The 27799-nt window shown below is 45.3% G+C and overlaps 1 protein-coding gene across 3 annotated transcripts; it reads left to right on the forward strand.

The window, feature by feature from the left end:
- The first annotated feature begins 5976 nt into the window (after positions 1–5976).
- On the forward strand, positions 5977–27799 carry LOC138288361 (zinc finger protein 776-like). Of its 3 annotated transcripts, none has more exons than XM_069229917.1 (4): positions 5977–6238; positions 17898–18004; positions 18347–18445; positions 25423–27799. In XM_069229917.1, exons 2-4 carry the CDS (start codon positions 17965–17967, stop codon positions 25683–25685), a joined length of 402 nt encoding a protein of 133 aa, XP_069086018.1. In that variant the 5' UTR covers positions 5977–6238; positions 17898–17964; the 3' UTR covers positions 25686–27799. The 3 variants fall into 3 exon arrangements, with proteins under 3 accessions (XP_069086018.1, XP_069086017.1, XP_069086019.1); XM_069229918.1 differs by lacking the exon at positions 5977–6238 and adding an exon at positions 8002–8020; XM_069229916.1 differs by lacking the exons at positions 5977–6238; positions 17898–18004 and adding an exon at positions 6956–7077.

Here is a 27799-nt window from a genome sequence, read left to right on the forward strand (position 1 = left end):
TATGAATGCAAAGTAAAATATGGCACACAACAAATAATAAACACAGTCTTCATAAGCCCTGGTGCTCTAGCATTGTGCCCCACTCCCCAAGTTACTACCTGTGGTTATTTCCTTTCACTTGAGACACATTCAGGCTAAGCCCAATAGTAAGGACGAGTCTTAGAAGTTCCAAGATGGTTTTCAAAGTCAGTGTCTCAGCCCATAGCGCTATAGTCAGAGTAGGTTCCCACAGGGGCTCTGTGACCTAGTGATCAGACTTACCCGCTCGAGACATGCTTTGAAACATGTCTTATGTCTGCCATTGCAGCCTGCCAGCAGTTTTAAACTGCTAATTCGACTTGGCAAAATAACAACTCTGCCAAGCCTAAAAAACCCTTATTAATACATATACACCACCCCTACGGTAGGCCCTAAACAGCCCACAGGGCAGGGTGTACTGTAATTAAAACTTTGGACATGTACTTTTAAGTTTTACATGTCCTTGTAGTGAAAAGCTCCAAATGTGTTTTTTCACTACTGTGATGCTTACCTTTCCCTTAGGATAGGATAACATTTGGTTACATTATTACATTTAAAAATGACAACTTTTGCTTGGGAGCAGGTGGGAAAGTTATTTTTGGTATCTGAGGAATTGTAATTTAAAATCCTCTTCAATTGTAAAGTCAAATTTTAAGTCATATTTTTTACATACCACTTTTAGAAATTTGGCATGTATTTACCGTAACCATTCGGTGCCTGCAGTCTGCTCCTGGGTCACATGACTTGGTGTGAGTGGCAGTTGGCCTTTGTATGTTCCTCCCAGATAGCCACGTAATAGAGAACCTGGGTGTTCACAGGATGGGTTACATGAATGGGTGTGAGTGACAGTTGGCCTTTGTATATTTCTCCCTGATAGCCACATTATAGAGAACCTGGGTGTTGACAGGATGGGTCATCTCTAACTTGATAGGAGGGTGAGGCTGTCACCTACCAGCTCGCACACAAAGGACTTCACGCTAGCCTATTGTGTGCCAAGACAGACTAGGGCCAGGGCAGGGAAGCAGGAAATTCCAGACAACCCTGTAGGGGGGAAAACTCCAAAAACGTCTCCCACTTCAAACTGGGCAGCAGGTTTAAATATTGGACCCTAAGACCCACTTCAGATCGCTTCTTCACCTGTGAAAGACTCAGAAGAAGGACTGCTCTGCTGCTTTGCTTGCAGGAGGGACTGCCCTGCTACTGGAGGAAGAAGCACTAGACCTGCACCTTGAACCCAGGACCCCACAGTGATTCCAAGGGCTTGTTTGCTGGTCTCCTGATCAGACCCTTAAGTACAGAAACAACTCCAACCATCTTAAACCCTGCATCTAGACTCTGCCCGCTGTGACTCCCAAGACCCCAACTGGTGCCACTCCAGTCCTGGACACTTGGAAGTGGGAATAAAGGTGCTCTGCCAGCCCAGCTGTGGCACCATCAGACCCGACACATCCCTACTCAGCCCCTGCAGCTCCTCATCAGAACCAACACAGCTCAATGCATCTCACATCGTAGCCCATGCAGCTCCTCATTGGAACCGATGCAGCACCACAAAACTCAACACAGGACCCACCATCACCCCTGGGAACCACCACTGTGCTGCGCAATGCCCCACACCAAGGACATATGGTACAATTCTCAGCAGGCCACACTTGGACCCTGTATCTGTCCCATGCTCCATCACATTAACCCTCAACTTGTGATTTTGTCCCAGTCCAGCGAGACCAGATAACCACTATTGGTGCTTTTTGTTTGTAAGTGCTATTTTTACCTAAATGTTCAAAATTGCATATCTTGGGTTTGAATTTATTAAAATGTATTCTGTTTTTCTAAGTTGGTGTGGGATTTTTCTTGTATTGTGTTTTTATTTTATTACTGTTTGTATGCTGCATGAATACTTTACACATAACCTCCAAGTTAAGCCTGACTGCTTTTGCGCCAAGCTACCAGAGGGGTAAGCACGGGTTAATTTAGTGACTTTACTGCTCACCCTGACAGGGATTGTGCCTGTTGCTTGACAAGGGCTCACACCCTCCTCCACCAGCAACCCAATTTCTCACAAGGTCATAGTGAACAGGTGCTGGTTGGAAGTCCAAGGTGCTTCTCTGGTTGGATAGTAAGTCCTCCTGATCCCAGATGTGGGTCTCAGTGGCTTCTTGTCTCTAGTGACACAGTGAATGTTGTAGATACACAGGTCAGAGCCCAATGCGCTTTACTTTCACACACCGCACAAGGGTGGTGGGCCCTTTCTCTTCTCTGACACATCCACACCATATATGAGAGTCGCAAATAGTGGTGCACAGGGCGATGGCCCTCTCAGGTCATAGCGCTGCACAGGGCGACATCTTTTGATAACAGCAATTCACCAGAGTGATGGCCTTTAATCTTTACGGTGGCCCCACCTGACAAATTGTGTCACAGGCATGAGCGGCGCATGGGCAGATGCCCCCCAGTTCACAGCTCTGCACAAATCGAAGGCCATATTGATGCACAAGAGTAATGGCCAATAATACTGACATGAGCCCCACCGGCATAGGAGGTGGCAGACTTGAGTGGCACATGGCCAGGCAGCCTTACTGTGCAACGGTCCACTGAGCAGCACACAACCAGACAACCCAATAGATGCTGCAGTCCCGCATGGACTGTGAATCTCACACTTGGTTAAGGGGTCCACTCAACAGGATCTGCACTCTATCTCACTCCCTCAAGGAACTCTCCTCCACCTCACAGGGTCCTCGGGTCTAGGCAGGCAGGCAGATGCTGGTGCTCCAGGCGCTATGAGAAGTGATCTTGATTGGTGATGGTGTTCACTTACCCAGAAGCTTGCTTAGCCTGTGTATAACACTCTGCAAAATAAAACAATTGTCTTCTTCTCTCTATGCTTAGGGTTTAAAACATTCACATATCATTTTAATATGTATGACATGAAGAAGGTGGAGTAAACCAGAAAAGTACCTGTATAAAAGATATTAATTGCATGAAGAATTGTGCATATATTCAGGGACTGAGCAAAATGGAAATCTAATGTTTATAATGTGTGATGATGTGTAATTTAGTGAATAAATTTAGTGTCAATATTAAGTTTTAATAAGTGTGTATGTAATTGTTGAAAAATGATGGAAATGTGTTTGTGGTATACGATAGGTTTTTCAAAAGATTTAACAAAAGGAAGGATTTAGGCTTAATTTTGTACAGTGAGAAGATAAACATAAGGGGGGGGGGGGGGTTTACTGTTTGGATTTTTCTGTCCCAACATCACTCGTTCCCCTTCTCAATGATCTCTGTCAGTAGCAGATAAACCTCGTCAAATCCACTAAAACGTTTGTTGTATTTGTATTGATTTTGACGAATATATCTACAGTGCACAGTCTAACACTCTGTTTTCATGTATTCGGTCTAAGGATAACTCTGCCTGATGTTTAAAGTGGTAGCCCTGCCTCCAACCCCAGCTCCCGCTGAAGTCCGGGTCTAGTAGCGTCCCTGCCTGTGGGTGCGCTCCTTGAGGAAGGGCAGAATGCCGTCTCTCTCAAGGAGGTAGCCATTGACTGCCCCATGCTGTATACTGTAGCTGGCAGAAGCAAAATATAAATGGCACAGCAACAGACCAAGGGATGACGAAGCCTGACGGAAAGCCCATATAAAATAAGTATATTTTATATAAATAATTGTAAGAAAAGTAAATAGTCTCGGCTAACAGGCAACCCTAAAAAATATGGGTGAGTAAAAAGAGTTGGAAGAGATACAAAGGGAGACCCGGACCCAGAGTCAGATTGGGAACCAAAAATCTCCACCTCCCCCCACCTCACTGCCGTGCCTCCGACTGTGAACAACAGGGGAGCTTAAGAGAGTGACAGAGGCAGAGCCCTCGCCTTAAAACCGATCTCCAATAGCTTCACACCCGACAGGAGAAATGGCCGACCCAGCCCTGCCAGCCCCCCTGCAAAGAGGCGTATAACACTGGTGCAAACATCAGGCTGAAGTAAAAGTCTGTTCACTGGGTGGTACAGTTGGGCTGTGGAAGGTCAGGAACCTTGCAGCCGGGATGATGCTGGGTCCTTGCAAAAATAATGGGATCGGGGAACCGTAGGCAAAGCCACATACAGAAACAACCTAATGAATTCTTGATGTCCTGACTGAGGAGATACACCGACTCGCCTGAACCCCAGCAGCCCCTTTCTGCCCTTCACCCCTGCAGGGTTATGCCTGATGCACCCCTCTGCCGTACCCAAGAGCCCTGTCCTCCCCCACTCTTCTGTTTGATCTGCGGGGGAAGCAAGGCTCTTCCCCACGGCCCATCTCATCATTAACCCTTCCGTTGCCTCTTCCCTGCGAATGGGCTCCATACCCTTTTCCCTTTCTCTGGGTCAAAGTCTAATGACAGAAAACTAAGATATGCGTCCCCCCTCCCCCGCCTCCAAAAAGTGCAATCGGGGCTCAACTCGAGGACTTTTAGTGTGCTGTGTGTTTTCATGTAGCCTCCCATGGGTAGCATTGTACCTGAAGACGGATTCGCTGCTAATACACGTTTTCCAGAGCTACAAGTATCAAGATGCCAAGGGTACCCCAAAATTAAGCCAGCTGCGCACCTGACCCGGATCATCTGGATAACTGGAGGAGTATATGGGACAAACACTTGCATCTGAACAGGTTTCAAGACACCAGCGTTTCCTTGTAGAGCGCACATCTCGCAGGTGGATGATGCGGAATGCAGCCCTGCCCGTTTCTAAAACGTCACTTCCGTTCCGGTTCATCCAGTACCCACCTGCATTTAGGAGATAATGGGCTGAGTGCAAATATCTCACTTTTCGATTTAGGCGAGACTGTGCATTGAAATTCGAACTCCCCGACCGCTTAATGGGGTAGAATAAAGGTAAAAACAAACAGACGCCCTGAGAGGAAGGAGATGTGACCAGTAGAGTAACAAAACTGGAGAGATCCCCGCTCGTGACTTCTCAGGTCAGGGTACGGTGCTGAGGGGGGCCTTGGGCTCTACCGCACCGCTGGGGCTGTGGGGCCTATGATAGGCCCCTGGATGTGACCGAACCCAGGGTCGAATTGGGACGAACAATCGTCGAAGGCGCCAATATATAAGAAAAGAAACAGACAGTGAAAAGTGTCTCACCTTTGCAAATCGGGCCACCTGTGAAGACACGTTGTACGGACGTTTGAGGGCTGCATGCATTGTGTTTACTGCAATCTTTGCAGTGATAGCAGGAGGATCAATTGTAAAAACTGACCGTAAACCAGGCCCCCACAATGATCTGTCAGACCAGCCTTTGGGGCAGTACCGGATCGCTCTCTAGGCCAGTCCGACTGTGCCCGAGCCCCAGGACTCAGTATGGCGTGCATGAGATCCGAACTGTGTCAGAAACCTATATTATGCATAACTTCATTGAGGTGTGTGGAAAGAGATCTCTTGGACGAGATAAGTTTTTAGGTCCGGACCTTTCATAGGTCTAAATAATGGCAGGGAAGACGAAAAAGGCGAGATCGCAAGCGTTATACATATTTTTTCATTTGCAATATAGGCGACCTAGCTATGCATTCAGAGAAGTCAGAACAAAACTGTCTTGAAGCCCTCCATGACTCCGCTGAGGTGCGTCGCACGGAGGGGTATTTTCACTTCAGCTCAGCCCGAGAAAGGCGGGAAATGACCCCCCATTCCCAGCTTTTTTGTGGCATTGGGGAGTGTTAATGGCACCTGGACTGCAGGGAGGGGTTCCGGGTCCTCCTCGCAGAGTGTGGGCCGCTTACTGTACGAGCACCTGAAAGTGGACAATGGGCGAGCCCTGAAAAGTATGGCCTCAGGGGCAGAGCTAGATTAATACACGGGGGCCGGACACTTATCAAGGCACCCCGGGGGGGGGGGTGGGGGGAGTGGAAACACAATGGCTTTCAGAAACCTCCCACCTTCCTGTGGAGGCGGGGGGGACATGGGGGAGGGGGTGCGGTGGGTAAATACAGAAGAGGTGGTGGGACGGGAGCACTGTGAGCAGACACACCCCACGCTTTCCCGATGAGGGTCTTAGTTCGTGAACTTTACCTTGATGTGCAGATGGCTCTGTCCGCGTGAGAAGGCCTGGCCCGAGAGCGCTGCACGGTCCGGACCGGACGTCCCTGAGATCTCATATCACACGAGGCCCGAGATAGGCTTGATCGAATAGTTCTGGCATTAACAGACCTCCACTGAGGAAGGACCGCTGAGCAGACCCCACTCTTCACGGTGAGTTGCCTACCAGATTACCCTTCTCTCTGGGGCCCTCCATAAAAACTTTGGGGTGCAAAGTGAGAGACGCAAGTGGGCGTTGTGGTCGTAGAAACAGTTCACATTTTTGTCTACACGTCTCATATTGTAATGGTTTCGAGGAGGCCCAAAAGTCATGAAACACATCATCGTGACAGAGCTTCATTATTAAAATACTCACACAGCCTGAGAACCCTCAGATGGTCACTTCTCGGACATTGACTACAGGGGCCAGAATGCAAAGCGAAACTGGACTAAGCATCCTCTCCAGTTGCATTGCGTCAATAGGGGTCTACGCATTTTCTGATCTTTTTGGGACTCACTAGACTGCATTTAAGGACAGTGGCGCCTTCTTTTCTTGACATGAGCAGACTATGTCACTATCTCTGCCAAGATCTGTTTTCTCAGATAGCCTCTAACTGCTTTCCGTTGTACATCGACATCACAGGGAAACTTCTGAGTGGGACAAAAGAGGGTCTCCAGACATCCACAGAGGGCTTGGTGGGACCTGGAGGCGCTAAGGCACAGGCGCGCGAACGCCGTACCTTACATGCTGCTCTGCTTCACAGCGCTATACTTCAGAGGATGCCGTGTGCGTGAGTGCTAAGCGTCCTGTGGAGAGTTGGTCTTTTACCCCTAGAGGGTAAATTGTGAGCTCTCGCACACCTGAAACTGCTGTGGACTTGAGCTCGTGCTTATTCTTGATTTTATGGGAGCGAACGAGTGTCCCGTCTTCTCCACCGAGTTCTGCGCGTCTGTTCTCCCTTTTGTCTCTAGGGGGTCATCGGATAAGTGGTTTAATGTCTCTGGGCGTGAAGGTGAGTGAGGGGCTCCCTGTCCATGATTCGTCTTTCTCTAGGTGGCCAAACTCTAATTCCCGGCCCCTCTTCCAGTGGATAATCTCCCTTTTGTTGGGTAAAATAGTCCCTTCCACCTAGAATACCCCTCTACGTTCAGCAAGGCAGGCGCGCAACGGTCATTGGGCTGACACGGTTCTTTCTCCCGCACACACCCTCGGGTTCCATCATGCGGGCAGAGTCTGCTGCTAACACCTGCCCTCCAAAAACTGTCGTCAGCGTGACAAACGAGCGTCTGCGTTTCGCGTGTTTTTTTTTTCTTCAGTAGCTTCTCCTGCAGGGCCTCTTGCGCCACGAGATTTAGTAGAGTGTCCACAGGTGTGAAGTCAGCATAGCCCCGCCACCCAGGGATAAGAAGGCTGTGACCCTGTGACAGTCTGAAGAAAGAATCATTCTATCCTGGCGGGAGAGTTGCTCCAAACCATGGTTGGAGTAGATCTATGACCATTTTTAGGGTAGAAAATAGGCCTTTGAGTGAGATATATTACTGCAGATTTTTCATCCTGGACAAATCTGCATTAGTAAATGCACTTACACCTGCCAGTAATCCTTTTGCGCATACCTGGCAAGCATATATAAGTATTTTCAGTCATAAACGTGAGTTTATAAATAAATTCATAGAACCTTATATATTGCTTGGACATACCTTTGACTTGATTTATATTTGTATTTACTATTTTAACCTATGTTTAGGAGGAAAAATACTTTTGCCCCTTTTTATTTATTTTCTCTCCTAAGATTTTATTTTCTTCTCTCTTTTTTTCCTTCTTTTTTATTTTTATAAACCTGACTTTCCTCACAAATATCAGTCATAATTGTACACTTTTAGCCAGGAGGTAGTTATAGAAGAAGAGTTCACCATGAAAGGGAGAAGTGGATGTATATGAAACAGAACAGTGAGAAGGTAAGATACTGGGAAAGGATGAGCAGTGAGGGGAGAAGTGTCTAGCTGCACATTCCTTACCATTAGAAGTTCCTGGCGTCAGCCTGTAATACGGAACTTTTGCAGAGCAGTACCATTCCGCTCGACGTTGGGTGGGATCGTTTGGTTCTGCATGGCGCAGCAGAGTGGTCTGTGGCATCACAGTCGCACCACCCAGGCGCACAAATGTCAGTTCTTTTTCTTCCGCGCCGGGTAATGCGCAGATCCGGAATTGAGCTACCTTCTGTCTTTTTTGGATAGGCCCTTTTTTGACCTTTTTGTCGAGAATTTCATCTGAGGAGCAAATGGCTCTGAGGAAGACGCAGTTCAAGCCGTGCAACACCAGCCACTGCGCCATATCGGTGTAGGACCCCCACTGTGTATGTCTCTGCTGCGTAGACCCGGACCACAACTCAAAGTGGTGTTCGCACTGCTGGGTCATGGCTCCAAAACTTTGAGGGAGTGGTCCCTGAAGCTCATGGTGTCCGGCAGTCAACATCAGCTGGCGCGACTCGTCGACTGTCACAATTGAGGAGGTCGTGGGGCCGCTCCAGGAGCCCCAAGTCCGCTTCAGCCCATTCAAGGTCCTCCAGGCACTCGGGAAGAGGCACAAAAAGAAATAGTCTAAGAGTACTTTGACTTCCCCTCGTCTGTTGACTGAAGGGCAGAACCAGCAGTAGAAGGTATGGGACCGAGAGGAGCAGCAGGGAGGGGAAGTGAGGAGGTGGGTGTGGAGGGCCCAAACTAGCAAGAAACTGAGACCAGGGAGAAATGGGATGGAAGTATTGAACATGGGAGGAAAAGGTAGATGTAAGAGCAGAATTGGCAATCAGAATTTAGAGGTGGGAGAGGTGAGTGGCGGGAAGAGGTAACATAAGAGAGGTGGAACTAGCAGGAAAACTCAAGAGGTTAGGGCAGGGAGGGGAACTAGAGATGGTGGATGTGACAATTGTGAAAAAAGTGAAAAGCTGGGGGAGAGATTAGAGGTGAAGGGGGGGAGGTGGATGTAAGGAGGGCAGAACCAGCAAGAGAAGGGTAGAAAATGGCAGGGAAATGAATTGTAGAGCAGGAATGGGAGAGTTAAGCTGATGGAATCAGCAAGAGAAGGGGAGAGATGGTGGTGGAAAGAGTAGGAAAGGGATGTGGTGAACATAAGAGGGAGATAACCAGCAAGAGATTTGTATCAAACAGTGATGTGATAGAGGGGGAAGTAAGCTGTGTATTAAATCAGTTAACACATGCAAGGTATCGGAGTATGAGGGACTGGCTATAGCTTGTGCCCCTCCCCATGGGATCAGAGCATTGCCTCAGTTGAAGCTGATTTGAAGCAGAGTCAGTGACTGCTATGGGTGCTGACCCCTCGTTCATTGACAGTACTGGCATCAATGAGAAAGGAACCGGAACAGACAGAGGTGCTGGCACAAAAATCGGCACCATATCTGGGCAGAACTGAACACAGGTTAAAGAGGCATAGATGTTCCATGGGTATTCCCACCCGTGGGATTCCTACTGGGGGCCTCTAAAGAGCAAAGCCCGCCAGAAGGAGCCATAAGCATTCTAAATATACACAGCAAGTCATCCCTGAAGGCTTCTATTTGCAGTAACATCGCTGACAGGCCCAGAAACTCGAACTGCATTAGAACCAAACTCTGAATTGGCTCCTCAGAAGTTAGAAGGTGAGACCAGGAAGCACAATGACTCCCTCGTGCCACCTTTGAAGTGGCAACAAATGGCTGGTTCTTTCTTAGCTTTCTTATGAATCTTCTCAGACTTACCAAAAGGCTTCAACATTGAGGTTCTGCTGCAGAAATGACTTCGGGTAGGGATCTCTCATTTGACTTTGGCTGGCCATGTCATGTAGCCTTCTGATGTTTACGCAGTCCTGTAAGGTGGCTGTGGGCACAGTCTTTGCTGGCCCTAGACTCGGGCACCACAGACATATCTCATGGACATGTGTCACAGACATTTGCTTGCAACAGTCCCTACAATGTTTAAACTAAGTAATCTTGGGAGGTGACATGTTGCCCTTTGCAAACTGGAAAAGACAGCGCTGGGAATCCCCTTTGCTGGGGCAGCTATGCCCATAAATCTTTTACCATAACTTCTGAAGCAGATCAGTGTCAAGAAGGAGCTACACAATGCCAACTACCAGCATGCAGGACTACTGCTTTTGAGTTTCCAAATCCAGTCTGACAGCTGGTGAACTATTCATAAGGTGAAGAATTTGCTGTTAGTAGCTATCCATCAGAATCAGGTGTTTGGTTAAGCCCTTAGGGTACCCTGTTTCTGAGGTACTGTTACCACAGATATGGAGCTTAATGGGGGCATTTAGATTAGAATCAGTAAAATATAACTTTGGGGGGTGGGGGGAGTCTATCATTGCATAGTAAAAATATACTAGCATTAAATCAGTAAGAGTACATTTACAAAAACGTTAATTCACCCCTTTCACTACACACTGCTCATTCCTGCTGGCTGCATTTTATGACGTATGGCTCTACCAAGCACCACAGGTCCTCTTCATTCTTTTTCTACAACTATCCTTTATATTCTGTGCTTATCACTCCATTATCTCTGTTCCAGCTATTACACTAAAACCACATTATTCAGGATGTTTTAATTCACCCATACCCTCTCCCCTGTTATTCCTGACACAGAAGGGTGAGTTATTTAGGGAAGAACATATGTGGAGAGATAGAAAGGTGTGAGAGAACAGGGCTGATTGCAGAGGCCCCCTAACTTTTTGCCCCCATTTTCTACTTTTTGCTGGTGTTTTCCTAACTCTGATGGTGCCCTGGGTTCTGCTAACCAGTCCTAGGGCCTGTGCTCTGTGTAAAATCAGTATGCAAATTAGGCTAATTATAATTGGCTAAGTCAACCTACCTATAAGTTCCTAGTATATGGTAGGGCATGTAGGTTTGGGACCCCAGCATAGGTAGTGCACCCATAGGTGCACTGCTGAGGTGCCCACTGTTATTTAAAAGGCAGGCCTGCCTTGCTGGCTGCTTTTAAATTAAAGTTATATGCAAATTCGACTTTGGAATTAAAAGTAGTTCCAAAGTCTTAAGCTACCTTATTTTTACATGTCTCCCCTAAGGTATGCCCTATGTGCCCCTAGGGCTGGGTGCCAAGTAACCTTATAAAAAATAGTTTTATAAGCCCTGGTGAGGTAAAAACAGCCAAACTCGTTTTTCCCTCATTGTAGTGAATGGCCCCCATAGGCTAGAACAGGGATACTCAAAGTACGGCCTGCGGGCCTCATGCAGCCCCTCTGACCTTTACATGTGGCCCCTGGGGCAACAGGAGCACTGGCAGCTGTTTGCTCTACTCTGCACTAACAATAAAAATATTAAATACACACACAATCATTTATTTAAAACTTAACTGGTGTTAGAGAAAGGAAGTAACTAGGGACTCCTGCACTTAACTTTAGAAATGCCTTCATTTTTAAAGGCATCTTGCAGCATAAGTGTAAAACTAAGACAGTCTCTTTAACATTTATTAAGTGTATTTAGTTAACATGCAGAACCTTTACGCCTTAGTACAATTTATTTTATCAGTGCATTGAGCTGTATTAATTTTAAAGTGATAGATTTCAAACATACATTTGGAAACATTAATTATTTCCCTTACCCTGAGAACACCACCAATAGTAAATTAAAGAGACAAGTCACTGGGTATGTGCACTTTATGGGTGGCCTGGGTTCGTATCATACATAAACAACATTATAGTTTATTAAATAAAATATAGAAGCAGGTTTTGTACAGCGCTCACCATGAATCATGTATTTCAAGGTCATCTTAAATGTGATAATGCAGAAAAAGGAGGGAAAGTGACACTAAACAATTGCCTAGGATCACAAAATTTGGAAAAGTGGGTAAGCCGGGATTAATTCCAGGTTTTCTGGTTTCCCATTGTTTATTTCAGCCACTAAATGTATATCCTTTGCTTCCTCTACACCTACCTTGCCACCAATCCCCCTAGTCACCCCACCCGATCGCCACCACCCTGGCATCAATACGGCCCCCAGGCACGTCACAGACCAAACTTTTTGGCCCCTGGGAAAATGTTTGCGAGTACCCATGGGCTAGAATGTGGAGACTTTATTTTAATTTTAAAAATCCCCTTAAGTAACAGATACCATACGTTTGGTATCAAATTAATTGTTCTAATAAATCCCACAACTTCCAGTTGTTGGATTTAATATAACTTGTTCAGGTAAAGAGTTTTAAACTTTACCTGAAAAGTTGCCAACTTCAGCCCTGCAGTGTTTTCGCTGCTGTGCTCTGATTGGCCAGCCTCTGGCAGCTTGGGCAGGCTGCCTTGATGAGGTGTGAAGTGGTCTGGCTTCACACAAAGAGATGTGCCTGTGGGAGGATATCTCCCCTCAGCAGATGATGAGGCAGGAAGGGGGAGGGCTGCCAAACTGGTCTTCAAAGGCAGAGAATGACATTTGGAGCAACCCAGCAACACCCCCACATCCTGCAAACCCAGACATTTAGGTCCCTCCTTGATTAGATTAGGAGAGGGGTGTGTTTAGGATTTGTAGCCACACCACTGGGTGGGCTCAGCCAGATGCAACCTCCAAAAATCACTTTCAGCCATGATGGATTTTTGACGAATGTTGCTCCCTGCGATTGATTTTTGCCACACTTCCCAGGAAGTGGTCATCACAGGGGGAAGGACCCTGCCCCTGATTGGAGAACCAGGACCCCCCCCTGTTTTTCACACAGGAGCAGGGATAAAACTGGCAGACCTGCACCCACACCTCAGATCCCCATCAGATTCCAACAAGGAAGAACCACAGAAGAAGAAGGACTGCCCTGCTGGACCCCTGGCCTGCACCTGGACCCTGCACTCTGAAGGACTGTACCAGCTGCACACTTGGGCTTCACCACAAGAAGGACTTTGCCTGGTTTGAACTGATTTAAGGAGGGACTCCCTGTTTGCTACAGGTGAAAAATTGCTAACCAGAGTCCCCTGCACCAACTCCTGAAGAAATCAACCAGCTGACCACTGTCCAGTGACCAAAAAGGAGTTTGCACCAGGTGCATTCTGGGAGTTGTAGTCCACACCCCCAAGGATCATCTCAGAGCTTCTGGAACCTTGGGGTGAGCTGTGGACCCAAAAGAACGTTAACTGAACATCTGGAAGAAGATCCAGAAGTTTGGAGAACTTTTGAAAAAAAGCTCTATAGAGGGACCGACCCGCCGCGGCAACTCTAGCCGGCTTGCCTCAGCCGTGACCCGCACTGATTTGCAGGTTTGTCCCAGTGCAGAAAATCTCCAAAAAAAGAGACTACGTCCGAACGTAGAAAGTTGACCGGGACCTCCCAGCCAGCGTATCGGAGGAGGGCTCCAAGGACGTTGGATCAAGATCCAGGTTTGCCCCGGTCGAAGGATTTTCACCTAAAAAAAATGACTATGTCTGAAGGTAAAAGTCTCCACCGAGGGCTCCCGCAATGCGTATCTGGAGGAGAGTTCCAGGAGGTTGGATTGGACTGGCAGGTTCGTCCCGCTGAAGAAAATCTTCAGAAAAACAACTATGTCCGAAGGTAAACTTTTGCCGAAGGCCTTCCGCGGGCTGTAGCCGAGCCAGGCTCCATCGCGGTCGGCCTTAAACTTTGACTTTGCCCCGGTCGAGGTGCAGCCAGATTGGCACTTTTTGTTTCTATGTGCTAGAAAATAATAATACTTTACAAATTAATATCTCCGGTTCCCCTTATCCGGTTTTATTCGTTTTTGTGTCATTTTAAAGATAAAAATATAATATTTGTTTATAAATTGGTTTTGGATTTTTAGACTGTTTCTTGTGTTTTATTTAATTACTGTTTTGTGATATTTGAATGCTTTACACTCTGTCTCCTAAGTTAAGCCTTATCGCTCGTTGCCAAGCTACCAAGGGTTGAGCTGGGTTTAATTTACTGAGATCTAACTGGACCTAAGTGGAGGTTAGTGGCCTATTGCTAAGTGTAGGTACCTACCTGCCCCTACCAATAGCCCATTTTCCAACAAAAGGTGTTTGACAAATAGAAAGCAAACAGGGTGATGGCACACATCATTCAAAAATCCGTCTTTTTTAACTATCCCTGTAGGACTAGAAAGCAGACTCATTATTTCAGGCAAGATAAACGTCGTTTTTTTTTTAGACAATATTAGTGTTGGGCCAGCGAATCATTGAAGTTATGAATGCACAAAAATTAAAGCATTACATCTGAATGATAATTCTCCTGACAATCTCCATTAGTCAAAAGCCCCCCCAAAAATACCATATTAATTAGCATGAGCGTGTGAGATATTTGCTCAACATACAATATGCCCTCTGCTACCTCACTGACTATTGACATTTATTTTGTGTCATTAACGGTTCACATGCCGTGAACTAGGCCCTAGAGCACCTCAGCACTGTACATAGTATAACAAACAACATATAGAAGAACGTATAAATGCACAAGTAGTCCCCAGCATGAAAAGCCATCAGATCAGTAGTCCTACCACAATCTCCCAGGTACTAAGGAGTGTGCATTCCTGGTTACATGAAGAAGGCTTGCTTACGCACGCCCAGATATATACCTACTTATCATGTTTTAGGGCCTGATCCTTCTCAGATTCTATGGCATGAACATGGTCTTACACTTTACCTCCTGATTCAATGTCTGGCTCCGGTCTGGTGTGCAGGATGGCTACATCACATACCCAAGTCTGTTGACGGGTTATTAGACCATTAAACCAGTTTGGACAGTGGTGTGGTTAGGTAGGATTTAGTATGTAGAAAGACTGAATTGTGCTTTGAACACTGATGGGGGAAGTTTGAGTCCCCGTAGTTCGGGGGTTGGGGGATTGAGTTTTAAATTCTGGGGACATATCCTGAAAATGAGTGGTTAATGGTCTGTTTCTTCCTGAAGACTGTTTTGTTTTTTTAAGTTGTAGTGTATCTGTGCTTCTCAGCTGGTGAGTGTTGCTACAATGCTTCCATGTTTTTGGCTAGGTAATGCAATTGGTCAGAATGGATGATCCTGCATAGCCAATTTTAAACATGAATCTTCCTTCAACAGACAGCAGGTATAGGGTGGACGGGATCATGGTGATGCAGTAAGATAGATTGTACCTGAGGCCAGGCAAGCAGCCACTTGTACTAAGGCCTTTTATTTGCCCATGAGACCTTTGAGGATCCCAGCTACAGTGGAATTCCCATAGTCCAATCCGGATAGGACCTTATCCTGTATTACTGTTTTCACGTCTTGGATATGTAGGGTGCTTTGATGCAGCAAATTAGTTTGAGTTGGTAGTTGGCCTTTATGAGATCTAGGTAATTTTGTTTTCTGTCCAGAGTGAAGAAAAGAGATTTGGGAGATGGATGCGTGGCAGTCTGGGAAGGTGGTTGAGGGTAACCATTCTTCGACTGGCATCAGATGAGTTGGATGAGAAAAGAAGGAACTAGTCTGGCTTTAGCTTTAGTTGATGGGTTGTCATCCAGGCTTGTATTTTGTCTAGAATTTAGTTAGTCAGGGGATGTCCTCTCTGGTATAGTTAGACAGCATTCACAAATTGCTAGTGTATGTTGGAGTTCTTAAGTAGATTGTTCGGTGGTTCCAGGTAAATGTTGAACAGTTCAGGAGCTATAATGGTGCCAGTGGGTACTGCCTGAGATACTTTTACGGCTTTTGAGAATGCATATACTACTTTAGTAATCTGTGAGCGGTTCTCCATGTCTGGCTTAACCACTCTAGGACTTTCCTGTTGAGATCCACTTCTGCATTCAAGGTGCAGGCAAGGATATGACAGTACCGGATGCCTCTAAGAGGTCAAGTAGAAGGAGTCGCCATTGTCCACGATGCTTAAGAATGATCAATTTTCATGTATAAAGACAGTCTTAGTGCTCCAACAACCTCCGAACCCTGAGTGAAAGTCCTTAAGCAGAAAATTGTCATTTACAAATTGTTTAATAATTATGTTTATGCAGCCCGCAAGGATTTTGGCCAAGAACTTTTAAGTAGGGAGGAACTTGCCCTAATTTTAGGCAGTCAGTGAAAAGTCTTGCTGAACGGAGAGTTGGATAATGTTAGTGAGGCATACAAGTGTTTTGCATCTTTTTAACTAGATTAGCAGGCTAGCAAGTCAAGATTTGGCCGGAAGGGATTCTTTTAGAGATGCATTTTATCATTTCAGACTGGGTTAGGTCTCTAGAGCTTGACCAGATTTCAGTTGATTTTCCTGTCAGGGCGGCACTTGTGTTTGCACAAAAAAGAGAAGCTACCGTAGCTTTGATTTTGGTATCTGCATAGTGTGAAAATTCTTAAAAAATTGTCCGAATATGTTGTTTCTTCAGTAGTACTAGGCTTTAAACTTTGGTCTGTTTTCACTGAGTTGTTATGGACTTCTGCTTCTATGGCATGTTTTGTAGGATTGCCTTGGGTTACAAAGGAGTGCTAGGACTGATTCGGAGATTGTTTACCACCACACCTTTTCAAATGATCTGAGGGGTTTTCTTGTGTAGCATTGGTGCTACTCAAAAATCTTTTTTTTTCTGTGAGATGCACAACCTCACCCATGATCGCAATTACTGAAGTAATTGAGTGACTGCCATAATTACAAGATCCCGCAAATAAGGTAGAGTGAGATTGCTGGTCGTGTACTTGGTTTGCTGTGGCAGGCAGAGAGGAAATCAGGACAGGGACGCAAGATTTGGGAAACTCTTGACCGGGAGCAGAAACGGACATAGATACAGTAGCAAATGAGGGATGGGAATCATGAACGACGTGGATGGAGATTCCAAAGAAAACAGGGATGCTACGTTGTTAGGGAAAATTGTAACACCTATGTAAACCGATTGGATAGGACCATTTCTAGTTCGGTTTTACCATTTAATAATTGCACAACAGTCCTGTGTACAACGTCAATGTGCAATGAGAATGTTCTATTAAACTTAGCTTGGTCTGCACTGTGTTGTAGAAATAAATGACTCTGAAAAGTAACAGGATATTTTCTGTTGTTTTCTAAACATAAATTGAAGGGATGTTGCACAAAGGGGGAAACCCTGATTGTGTCCTATCCTCCTGTGTACATGAGTCTAGGTGGAAATGAATAGAAACTTGAGGGAAATGGAGCTTAGTAAACAGATAACTCAAGTGGCTATGGCAAAGGACCGACAGGTTCCATAACCAGGCAAATTGCCTCAAAGTTTGCATGCTATGTCCAGAAGAATGTCCGAAAGAAGAAGGTTAGTAATATTCTGATTAAAGGGGCTTAGTGTGGTAATGTCCACAATACTGGAAAGTGAAGGGAGGTGGTAATAACCAGAAGTAAGGAGGATGGAGATGACTATTAGTGTCACCAATAAAAAAGGGCTATTGCCACGTTTTTCTTGACAACATAATCTTTGCTTTTGTGTGAATTCTCTTGGTCACCCTTCATCTTGTATCTGCCCGACTCTTGTTGCTTAATGATTCAAGAATGTCTTCATCATGCTGAAAGGTTAGACGTCTTCTCTAACGAGGCTAGGAGGACCTATTTTAACAGGGGGATAGTTAAAACTTCCATAAATCGAGCATCACTTGCTATCTGACCTTCAATGCTAAAATTGTATTAAGATCTAATCCACATATTTATTTGTTATCTAAACCATATGTCTCGTTAATCCATTCTCACATTAGTGTGTCTAAATGGTGTGCAGAGAACGTAGTTGATCAGTTTCATGTTTCGTCTTTGTATCCCTAATGTCAGGTTTCTCTCTACTGTGCTTTCATTTCACCTGGTGGAGGTCACTCACTCTAGTGGGCAGGATGCATGTTTCTGCTTGGGGCGGTGATGTGAACTGTTGTATTACGTTGTGATATTTAGAGTTATTTTGTCCCTGCAGTGGACTGAGCGACCCTCCCTTTGCTTGAAGAACTAAGTAATACAGTAAGGACTGCAAGCTACAGAAAATGCGCCAACAAAGGGGGATGCTGAAAGATCAGGCAAAAAGTGTGTTCAACTTCATAATTATGAGCAGAGGGTAGTGATATCATGGCTGATTCATTGAACAGAGCTCTAATCGAAGAGACCTAGATTAAGGAGAGTGTCTAGAATTTTGTATTGACTTTATTGGTAATTTTATCCCCCTTTTCCCTAGAAGATGTATTTCTGTGTATTGGCTGCTTTTTATTCTCTTCATTTAGAAGTTTAGCCTGCTCCTTTCCTACGATCTTACCTACCTGATCGATTTCTATGTAAATAAATATGACGTAGTAATTGTAGCATTACTAGGTTTTTGTTCTTTATAAAGAAGTATTTTCTCAAAAAATGTAATGTTCTTCCAAACCACAGGCACAGTCTTCAGGAAACCATCCGCTATATTCAAGATGGACTCCAAAGAATCGTCCTATAGCAGCGGGTCAAGTGTTACTCCTTCCAGCAGTGCTCCAGGTATCCACGTGGCTTAAACTGAGAAAACACCGCAGTCCTGCTTCTGGGATTCTTAGGGAGTGGGCGGGGTCCAATATCTAAAAACTCACTGAAGCACGAGACCCACAACACTAACTTCCAGAGGAATCTTCCCCAATATAGAACGCTTTCACATTGTTAGGTTGAGTAAGCTACTCGGACTCCTCAGAGTCAGGTATTTGATAACGTGCCACATTGCTGGATAGGCAACTGAATGAATATTGATTTGAATAATCAACGTTTTAAAAAACGCAGGAACTTAATTTGAGAATTAAGAAATGTAAGGTTAACTGAAAATTGGATAATACTTCCCGAAAATATACTTTTTCAAAATAAAAAATGGCATTTAAACAGCACAAGCATGTTTTTGGCTTGTTCTGGAAAACTTATTTTCAAATGGTTTGAATGAAGGGCACGGTGTTATGCTTTTAGTAGACCCACAGCCCCGGCACTGGACGCCCTACAACTAGAGCCTGGGCCTTGGATCAATGGGTTTAGAAAGTGACATCTTAATAATTACATTTTTAGCTTCTCTTAATGGGCAACATCGTGAACCGAAGGCTACAGAGAGCCTCAAAGGCGTATGCTCAATTGTATTGCAACTAGGGAGAAAACAGAGGATGGATGAATTGAGTAGGCTTTTTGAAAAATATGGGCTTCAGGTGTTGCCCTGATATACTTGAGAGGTAAACCATATATAGGGATAATAGTGCCCTGCAAAAGAAAAAAAACGGTGAATTGGAAGTAGAATTTATCTAAGACAACTTCTTTATGCAACTAAGTCTAGAAACCTCCTGCAGCCTGTAAAGGGCAGATTATTATAATGTTGGATATTAACGGAGAGCAAAGACCATTGCTGTGTAAGTGTCTAGACAGAAGACTTGATACATTCTCTTGCTACATTTTTTGTGTATAGTTTTTTTTTATTAGCATTTGTACAATACATGAAACGATAATGTTACACTGTTACAACTGTACAGGGGGATGCACCGGATCACAGAAACATATACAGTTCCCCCACTTTCTCCATCCCACAATTACTATCTCCCTTCCTCTTATGGTAACACAGAACGCCAGACATTGCATTGAAAGAAAATGCTGGGGTAGGCTTTGGACACAAATTACATAGCAGTCATAGGATTCTATGTGTGCTTTGTTCCTCATGCGATGAATCAGTACGTGTTCCCAGTCTATTTGCGCCAACCATTTCTGGAGGGTCGTGCATCCGGAAGGTCCAGCAGTTCGGAAAGTATCGCAGCCCATGCTTGCAACCCATCTCCAAGTCTATTGTCCTTGCATGTTTTGCACATGTGGAATTCCTTTGCATTCTCCCATTCAGCTATAGCCCACATCCATTCATCAGAGGTAGGAGCTACGGGGGTTGACCATCTAATGATCATTCTATGCTTGGCTTGTGTCAGCCCCAACAAAATTAATTTCCTGCTCAACTTCTCTTCCTTTTTCGCAGGGATCCAACCTAATAAGCACTGTCCAATCTCTCTGGGTGTGGACTAATCTGAGGTCCTGTTCAGGGCCTCAAGCACTTACTTTCAGTAACTGTTCAGCTTGGGGCAGCCCCCCAGCATATGCAGAAATTCTGCATTTAACCTAGCACACCTGGGGCAAGAAGGACATGCCGGTTATATTCAGTTTTGCAGGAGTGAGGTAGACCTGGTAAATTCGATTGAAGTGGACTCATTTAAATTTTACGTTTGAAGAGGTGGTCTTCACCCCATTGAGGATTCCCCCCCATTCCTTGGCTATAAGGGATTTCCCCATATCGGGAGATCTGCCTGTGGTACGTCCTCCCTCAGTGCCCTAAAGATGTGACATTAGTTGTGGACACCACTCCCCACCACCCGCTGGATTAAGCAGAGCTGCCATAGTCTGTGACTCCGTGGGGGCCTCGGGGAATGTGGGTCGAGCATAACTATCAGTGCCTCCCTCAAGAAAGCAGGAAGCAACCTCTTTCTGTATGCTTAATGATACACCTCCAACAGTCAGTCTGCCATTGTCTCCGCCCTATGCTGTTAAAATTCCGCGGGCAAGCCGTCTCCGCCTGGGGAGTTCAGGCTTCAAGGCTCAGATTGCTACCATTAGATCCCCTTTAATCAAGTGGATGTCCAAGTTATCACTTTTCTCTTGAGTTAAGGAGGCCATCTTAAGGCTGGCCAAATACACGTCCCTCTCTTGTGCAGTGTCACTCAGTGGTGCTGCATAAACACTGCATAAATACTCTGCAGGTGAGTGGCAAAAACCTTGGTAATGTCTTCTTGCGTGTGTATCATGTGCATCTGTGCATCGAGGATACCCACCAATGGAGGACCCCCCGGAGTGTCATTCCCGAGAAGTGCAGCAAGTAGGCAACTCGCCTCATCATCCTCCATTTGGAGTCTGCCTGTAACTAGTGCGCACAAACTTGTCTAAGCGATCGCAAGTCTCCAGCAACTCCCGCTTACACTCTTTCCATTCAGGCAGTCTCTGAGGCTGCTCAGGCATGTACCTCTCCAAATCTCCAAGCCTCTTCTCCAGGTCATCTAAGAATCTGGAGAGTTATTTCACCCCATAGGTGACTTTCAGGCATTCTCCACCTAACACCACCTTCATAGCCTCCCATTCTACAGCTCTCGATGTCGCACTCCTCCCAATTCTTAGTGAAGCAGTGATTTAGGACCTCTGCCACCGCTCCTGTGAACACCGGTTCTGACAGTGCCTCTGCCCGCATCCTCCACAAGGGCACCCTGGGGAACTCCCTAGACATCTAAAAAGATACCAGTGAGGGCGAATGATCTGATAAGTATTATGTTAGATAGGTGACCTCCCATGCAAATTGTGGTAGGGCCCCAGGTAGTAAACAATAATCAAGTCGACTGTGTGTCCCAGTGGAGGGCGCAAAGCAGGAATACACCCTGCCTCCCAGGAACCTCTCCCTCCACACATCCGGGAGTCCCAGAACAGCCATCATCTCTTTAAGCTTGTCATTTCCTGGTTTGTGTCTACTTTGGTTGGAGGCATGATCCAGACCACCATCCCAGCTGGTCCTGATCCAAAGAAGTCCCCATCATGCACATTGGGAGCTTATACATTCATCAGCATATGTCTCTTGCATCCAGTGCTCCTGAAACAATTATATATCTCCCTTGTGGTTCCAGTTTGACTCCCTTGGCCACAAAAGGGATTCTGGGTGCCACCCAGATCAGAGCTCCTCTAGCATAACTAGAATAGGAGGTTGCAAAGATGTGTCCCTGCCACCGCTTTCTCAAATCTGCAATGCAGTCACCCCATGTGTGCATCTCCTGCAAGAACAGCAATGACACCCCAAAACACCTGAGATAGAAGTATACTCTCCTCCATTTTTCTGGGCGGCCCAACCCCCCTATGTTCCATGTTATACATTTACAGGCAGTAGTCCCTGAGCAATCATTTGCCTCCCCAGGTGTTGTGAAGAAGGGAACCTTCCCTTCAGCTTCACAGGAAACATGAAGCTGTAGCGGAGTCTTACATTATAGCAAACGATTCTTGGTCGGCATGTAAGCCTTGCGGAGGTCCTGAACCCCCTGAGTGTAGTCTGAGTAGATCGTTGTCTCTGTTCTCATATTAGGGGGAGCCCCGGGTCCTTACATGTTGTAATTGGATTGTGTCCCTATTTCTGACATTGAACAGGCAGGTGGTTATTCTGTCTGTGCCCTTTCAATGGTAAAGAATTTTGAGAGGCACCTGGGTTGCACCAGTCTTCCAGGAATAACTCTACCAACTGGCCTTTCTCCCTCTCGGGAAATCCCACAAGTGGAGATGGTTCCTTGTGGATCGCCCGCTTTGTCTTCAATCCTTTCACCCATGCATGGGCACAGTTTTCTTTGGAGAGTCCACTTCTTACTGTAGCTCCGTGACATGGCACTCCGCCTCTGCAACTCTCTCTCTGATATTTTCCAGAAATCAGCACGGAGCAGGCCCACCTGTAAATCCACTGTGTCAATCTTCACAAGCATAACTTATCTGCACACCTTTATTTCTGCCATGATACCTGCAGCTGTGGGGATCCCAAGTCTTCTGGGTGAGCCTGCTTTGCCTGCTCCCCCACCACACCTTCCGGTGGCAGTGGGTTGGTGTAGTTATCAATCTTGTTGGTTTGTGCATTCTTAGGTGGCTTATCTCTAACCATGCTGCACTTCCTAACTAGTCCCCTTTCTTATAGTCTCAGTGCTTGGCCCCAGTTCAGCTTCCACCAGGGGTCTTCTGTGCAGCTCCAGGGGTCTTGACTTCAGGGCCTAAACTTCTGCAGGCAGGGTGGAACAGGATGTGGCACTATTATCAGGCACAGCTCAGGTCTGGAACCCAGACCGCATCGTCCAGCAAGGTCAGTGGATCTGTCTCTCAGCCCAATGTCTCTCTGGGCCTCGAATGGCCCTGCCACACGACCCACTGGCCGTACCACCTGTTAATGCCTTTGTTTTTTCAGGAGTTGCTGGTGCACATCCCAGTGTCCAGGGAGCAAACCAGAGGACCATCACCCTCTGTCAGGCCTGGGCCCTCCCTCTATACTAGATAGCAGCCTACAGGACCTGCTCGCTATCCTTCTCCCGCCTGAGCTATGATTCACAAGCTGTAGATCTAGGTGCTTGTATTGTAATCCTCTCCTCCTCACTTAGTCCCCCAGTGCTGGATCGCCAGGCCCCTTTAACTTCAAATTATGGCGTTGTTTTGCAATTCGTAACTGGGCCAGTCCGTGCATTTTGCAAGTTCTCAAGGCCTGTTTATTCCAGTCTTGATGCACTAAGCTGGGTCTGCCTTGCCCAAACCTCTGCTTTGTGCCAGAGCTATTATGTAGTTTATGTTCACCCCAGGGCTTGAGCTCGGTGTCTAGCACCAGGTCCCGCCCGCACGCTGCTAATTACTTTCTCTCTATCCCTCGAAAGCCGCATGTCGAGGCCACCACTGCCCTACTCAGGAGTCTCTCGAGCTGGTGCCACTTGTGGCCTCTTTCAGGATGCGATGGGGGTATGGTGCCAAAAGCTAGCTCTTCATACCGAGCGGGTTATTCTGGCCACTGCGGGTGCAGGACTGTGCCGTCGCTGCTCCTCCTATCTAACGGTAGGTGAGGTTGAGAAGAGATAAGCATAGCAACTTAGAACAGAATTTGAAAACAAAGTGTTCGCAACACAGCTTATGTGGTCTACAGCGACAGCTGTTCTTGTACGAAAAAGGGATTTTCCTTTATGGTCTCATTCATTCAGGAAAACATGACTCTTATGGTTGACACTGACATTCTGGGTAGCATGCTCTCAATTTACGACATGAAGGACTGAGATGAAGCACAGATAGTGACATAGTTGCCCACCTGTCCACATCAGGGAGGTCTTCAGAACATGTGATGTGGCTAAAGGCCACCACTCTGCACCAGTCGTTTGCTGACACAACTTTGGAACTTCTTCATCTGTACTTGATGAATTGGACAGTTCTGAAAAGTAACTCATGCTGGATGTCTTGTTTTCCTTTAAATGCTTCTGGCACAAATAGTGGCTTCCATTATAGCACCAACAGTCAAATTGTATTTTCAGACACTTTCAGTGATATTGATGACATTGTCCATCACTGTCCTACAGTGCAATTGCATTCAGTGTCCCTTGTTTATGTCCTAGGACTAAACATTATATTGGTTTTTATCGATGACTTTCACATCATTTGAATAGTTTTAGGATCTTGTGCTTACCTGCCCTTTAGTATCTAATGCATCTTGGCTGATAATTCGCAGGGAGGATATTTTTTTTCTATATATTGGCGTTCTTGCTCTTCGAGCTCTCTGACATAGAATAACTGATGATCAAAGCTCTGGAACCTTCTGCTGTGGTTGGCTGAGACACTTTCACTCAACATCTCTACTTACTGTCAGACCAGGGTCTCATTCTGTCTGTGCCAATGGTACAATGGGTGGCTGTTAGAGATGGTACATTGTAGGATCACTGTTCCTTACCCATGGAAAGATACAGCTAGTTGTACCATAACTCTTCGGCACTTCAGTGTATGTTGACCTACAAAACAAAGCCATCATTTTTTAATCTGCACATATCATGGTGGCCATCTCAGATAGACTGTGCCTCATTGCTGAAGGCTGGCACTTACATCAGTCTCCTTTTTAAAGTGGTCATATGTGATGTCTTGGGTTGAAGGTGCACGTAGTTCAGCTACTCTCTGCTCTGTCAGTGGTCCAACCAACCAGTGGTCCAACGCTTGTTGTAGCTATTGGGGATATGCCTGTGCTGGGACCATTTCCTGAAGCACCGGGCTAAGTCAAGCATCTTTGTTTAGAATATCACTTATCTGGTCACTCTGGAAGACCTGCATCAATGGTAACATTTATGTGCGCGCCCTTGAAATGCTGTATAAACACTAGCCTTTATCAGCCTTCCTTTAAATAACACAAGCCTTCTAGGTTGGATGCCCTGGAAGCCTCAGCAGAAACCTAGTGAACTGGCAGCATAGGCTTGTCTGCCTTGTTATGGTTGACTGCCAGCATTAGTCCATCAACACCCTTGAGTGTACTGTTTCCTTCCTCTCACATAGTATAAATTATCTACATTGTGACACGAAGCAGAGGGAGGAGCCATGGCCTGTTTGGTTTTCTCTGAAATGACCCAACACGTCACTTTTGTCCGTCCGAAAGGATGGTATATTTGGGCCAGTCAGTTACATTCTGGTGTCACACGAGTCAGTCGAGTTTCTAGACTTAGCAAATGTAGGTAGGCAAGCAGAGATTTTTGCAGGAGTGAAATCATACTTGTTAATCAAATTTCTCTTGAAGTCAGGCTGTTCACCATCCGACTCCCAGTATTTGTGGTATGAATCCCTAAAGACAAACACTGGGCATATTCAAAGTTATCCTGTTCACTCAGCTACCATTGAAAGTCTCTCTTTTAGCATCAGGGCGCCCCATGATTTAGATTTTCCTTTTCATTCTGCAGCGGAGCAACCAGTGACCGGGAAAGAGAAAGACCCCAACAACTGGGGTAACTGCCAGCAGTCCCTCAGCTATCATGGGAATCTGCTGAAGAAGCTCAGGCTGCCTACAGAGGACAAGCCCTATTCCTGCAAGAAGTGCGAGAGGAGTTTCAGCCAGAAGGAACATCTCGCCTTCCACACACGAATCCACGAAGGGAGCAGGCACTATTCCTGCAGCGAATGTGAGAAGAACTTAAGTGGAAAGACGAGTGTCTATAGCCTTTGAAAGGCTGGTAATGATGCACAACATGCTCATCCTAACCAACTCCTGTTTAACAACATGATATTCACTCAACAGGTTATCCCCAAGTGAGACGAATATAAAAAAAGTGAATTGGTCCACTTACCATTAATGTCAACTGTTATCCAGCATTCGCAGATGGCGAATGCTCAAATAGGTGGCAGACAAATACTGAAGTCATCCTACACCTAAATCGTCTAATAGTAGACCTTCTGTTTCAGACTCTGTTTGGCTTAGATTTGGAAGCAATATTCTGAATGGCTGGGAAGAACACTACGTGGACAGTTAACATTTTCAGAACTCAATACAATTACAGCAATAGATGAAGTACATGTGGGATCCTGAATGGCCAATTAGAACTCTAAATGATAACACAAATTCACAGGAAATGGCCCTCCACCTAACTGCATGCAAAATCAGCGAGATAATACAAATAACGGGATCTTAAAAGTAACACACATAAAAATGTAGACTTCTCAGACGGAGAGAAACTCTTAAGTTATCATCATTCATCAACTGCAGGTGCTCCACCAATGTGATTAAATTTCCAATTTAAGAAAGTGCTAGAAAGGTTGCACTTTCAATAGCTGTATCCGCTGAAAATATCTACGTAGGACATGACAACCATTTTGGTGGGGGCAATGGCAAGACCTGGGATTCTTCAGTGTATTTGGAATATCGAGTTGCATCTAAATTAGGGGTGTTAGTGTCATCCCAACCCTGACCACTCACCCTGCACTCATCTCGATCGAGGAATTGTAATGAAGGTTTGAAAATGGGGTGTGCAACTATTTAATTTACATGGGTTACCCCATACAGACACATGAATCCAAGTCGATATCGCTATACGTCTGACTTGCAGCATTTAAAATTCTGTTGACTGACTATGCACTATCTACAGTTTGGCTTGGTTTGTGACCTTTGTGTCTCTTAATTCTGTAGGGTTTAATGTATCCACGAGTCCTGGTGCCCTAATGAGGAGCAATCCGCGCTAGAGGTGATATCCAGGGAACTGGAAAAAACAATCCTTTTTTAAAATGTGTGTGTACATGCAAGAGCTGCCTCAACCAGTCCATAATCTGTTGGTTTTAATTGCCCATTTGTGTGCACTTACGTATAGCCCACTGCACGCCCTTGGCAAAATCTTTTTTCTCAGTCTAGGCAGATAGTTTTGCTGCGCTGCACTGCAAAAAGGCTGACATGGAGCTTATGCAAACTCGGGGGTTCTTGCTGCTAAAATCAATAATTCCACAATCTTTTGCAAAAAAAAGCCAACATTGGCAAATTTATGTTCGAGCCTCTGAGAGTGATGAACAAGTAAGACAACGGCTACAGTACTATTCATTTCTGAGTGGAAAGAAACTGGTTTTATGATGATGTATTTTGAAACGAACTACAAATAACATTTTTTTCAAGTTACATTTCATTTCAAATTCCTGATTTTGGTACCTCGAAGACATCTCAGGGTGACATTATACTTTAGAAAAGAGATTTTAAAGATTTTAGATATAAGGCAACAATTTGAAGTGTTTCTTTTAAATCGGAGTCAATGAGCTGTGAAGAATCAGGACGTATGGAAAAGGCCTCTTCTTACAAGACATTTTTTTTTTTTAAATCGACCTTGTTTGTTCTAAAATATTTTTTTCCTATTTGTAATCCTTCTTGCTAGGATGATGTATTTTACAGAATTTTCAATGGTGTTTGATTTTTTTTTTTTATCCCCAAGAACAATGGGACTGTTTGTGTGCATTTTTATGTAGTTATTACAACGCAATAATGAATGAGAAATGTATGTTTACAATGTTGATTCCTGCTGACCCAGTTATCTGTGGCATTCCCTTTCTTCTTTGATTCATACCAAAGTGAAACTCAATGCGGGATCTTCTCTTTATATGTTTTTCAATAGATGTGTTATTGTAAAGTTGTCTTACCTATGATGGTCTTTGTTTCAGTCAGTAAGGGGTTCGGGGGGTTAAAGAAAATTGTGTGCAATATGAAATGCAGTCTTAGAATCTGAAGTGACTTGTATTTATGTTGATCATTTCATCAACTGTATTTTTTGTACTGCAAAAAAATCACAATAAACCTAAATCTTGAAA

The sequence above is a fragment of the Pleurodeles waltl genome, chromosome 4_1, assembly GCF_031143425.1.
Source record: "Pleurodeles waltl isolate 20211129_DDA chromosome 4_1, aPleWal1.hap1.20221129, whole genome shotgun sequence".
Classification (NCBI taxonomy): domain Eukaryota; kingdom Metazoa; phylum Chordata; class Amphibia; order Caudata; family Salamandridae; genus Pleurodeles; species Pleurodeles waltl.